This window comes from Trypanosoma equiperdum (assembly GCF_001457755.1).
Source record: "Trypanosoma equiperdum strain OVI genome assembly, contig: ctg_1051, whole genome shotgun sequence".
Lineage (NCBI taxonomy): Eukaryota > Euglenozoa > Kinetoplastea > Trypanosomatida > Trypanosomatidae > Trypanosoma > Trypanosoma equiperdum.
The window spans coordinates 3,534-5,615 of record NW_027123007.1 but is presented as its reverse complement, the minus strand read 5'-3'; the positions used below and the strand labels follow the sequence as shown (position 1 = coordinate 5,615).

At 43.0% G+C, this 2,082-nt stretch overlaps 2 pseudogenes across 2 annotated transcripts in view; both read right to left on the bottom strand.

The window, feature by feature from the left end:
• The window catches only part of TEOVI_000773600:pseudogene, a 930-nt pseudogene extending 164 nt beyond the window's left edge, over positions 1-766 (bottom strand). The window contains exon 1 of the mRNA in view: positions 1-766. This exon is cut by the window's left edge and continues 164 nt beyond it. Within this exon, the coding sequence occupies positions 1-766 (766 nt within the window).
• An 809-nt stretch (positions 767-1,575) lies between these two features.
• Positions 1,576-1,811, bottom strand: TEOVI_000773500:pseudogene (annotated as a pseudogene). Its single transcript is given in 2 exon segments — positions 1,576-1,596; positions 1,599-1,811. Coding segments are annotated over 2 exon segments (234 nt in total).
• Between the last annotated feature and the right edge of the window lie 271 nt (positions 1,812-2,082).

Genomic DNA, 2,082 nt, shown 5'->3' with positions numbered 1-2,082 from the left:
AAGCTGCACTGTAGTCGACGCATACTTCGTTGGGGGCGCCGTTGCAGTTGCTTGCGCCTCGCTTACCTAAGATATGGTAGACGTTTGTTCCTTGTTTGTGCGTCCGAATTCCTGCTGTGATATGTGTGATAATGCTGCCTAGTTCGGTCAGCGCTATTGGTGACATCTCCTGTTTCTGGCATTCCCCGAGTACTAGGGTGTGTGACGACCCTGTTAGGTCTGAGTTCCAGGCTATCGCCAGGCCACTGTTTTCGCATGTCTGCGGGTTGGGCGAACCGCTTTCAGCACACAGACAGATCACGTCGCCGATCACGGATTTGCCGCCGTTGGCGCTGCATGCTGCTCCCCAGTTAGTGAGTGCTGTTAGCGCTTTGGCCAGTACGAATTTGCTATCTTCTACGCCCTCGCCGTAGATTGCTGCTGATATTTGTTTAACTACTTGAGCTGGAAGCGTTGTGGTTGCTTCCTCTTTGGCTCCTTTGTACAGGGTATTCGTTGTTATCAGCTTGTCCAGGGTTGCATTGATCGTGCCGCGAGCTACTGCTGCTGCCCATCCGGTCGGTGGGGGGTGTCTGTCTAACCAAGATTTTCCACTTTCTTTTTTCATTGAGGCGTGCCTGATTTGCAACCATTTGTCGTATGTTGTCTTCCAGTGGGTCTTCAAGGGCTCGTCTTGCGCATGTTTGTGTTTTTGTCCGTGGGAGGCGGTCTGAGGGTCGCCTGAGAAAATATCTTGCCACTCAGTGGCTGCTACTGACATGTTCATCTTTTCTATGTCAGCTATGTCGCTAGCAAAGTCTTCTGGCAGCTTCTGTTTGGCTATCTCGCACCCTCGCAAGTTTGCCGCATCGCAAAGCAGTAATAGGTCATGTCTGTTTTCTAGCGTTAATGCCGCCATTCCGTGAGTTATCAGTGCTAGAATGGTGATCGCTAACGTAAAAAGCATGTGTTGTGCGTCTTATGTTTTGCAAAACGATGCGGATAATAAATTTGTCTGCTAAAATCTAAAAATTAGTAAAGGCTTGCATTTTTTGGCCCGTCGCAAATGTCAGTCTGGTGATAGCAGCGGAGTTGATCTTAATTGGAAAAACATAATAACCATTATATCATGGCCAAAACGGCGGCAGGTCTGGCCTAACCAGCTGTTCTGTCCAATCCTATTCCCGGTTTGTTAGTGGGTAGCTTGCTATTCAGCAAACTACCTAAAAAGTTCGAGCAGCTCCGCATTCGTCTTCAAGAATGGAGCCTTAAAAAATTTGTAGTCGCACATAAAATCACCAAGAATGCGTTTAAATACCTGTAGTCCAGAAGGCTTATGTTTTTTAAAGTCACGATTTTGCTGCAGAAGGTCATGGAATAGAAGATTGCACCGTTAGCAAAATTTTTATTTTCAGCAGGCTTTCCCCCTTTACTTCTCAATCCACATTGCTCTACATATATTGGATCTATTTATTACTCAATCAAATCATGTACTTCTTTAAATTAATGCACAGATATATACTCCTGAAAATTCAAATATTAAGGCATCTACCGCAGGGAATTGTCTAATAATTGCTTGCTAGTACACCTTTTTCTCTAATAATACAACTCCTTTTTTTTGTACGTACGCAATATGCTCTCTTGAAATACTTCGAAACGTGAATGCTTTGGGCCCATTTCCTTTTTGGCACAGGAAATTTTGTTTTTTTCACCTTTTTCAACTCCCTCTCCTTCTTTATGCGCTTCATAAACTGTGTATTTCTCTTAATTTTAATGTGAATTACCAGGCCCGCAAGCCACGGAAAATTTTCGCCAGGATGCATGTACGGGATCTTAGATGTCTTGTAGCTGATCTTTTGTACATTATAAATATCTAACATTTATATAGACTTTCTTATTCTTTTAATGTCTTTTTCCTCTCTAACGTTAGTAAACACGTTCTCATAACGCATTATTTATTTTTTTATAAAAGGAAATGTTATCCCATTGTTCTTGTACGATGAACACTGCAGTTTCATGATTTGAACCTCCTATTGTTTGTGTGTAATGATAGCTGCAACTTGCATTGTGTTACAGCGTGTCAATGTTTCATCTTTCTCTCTC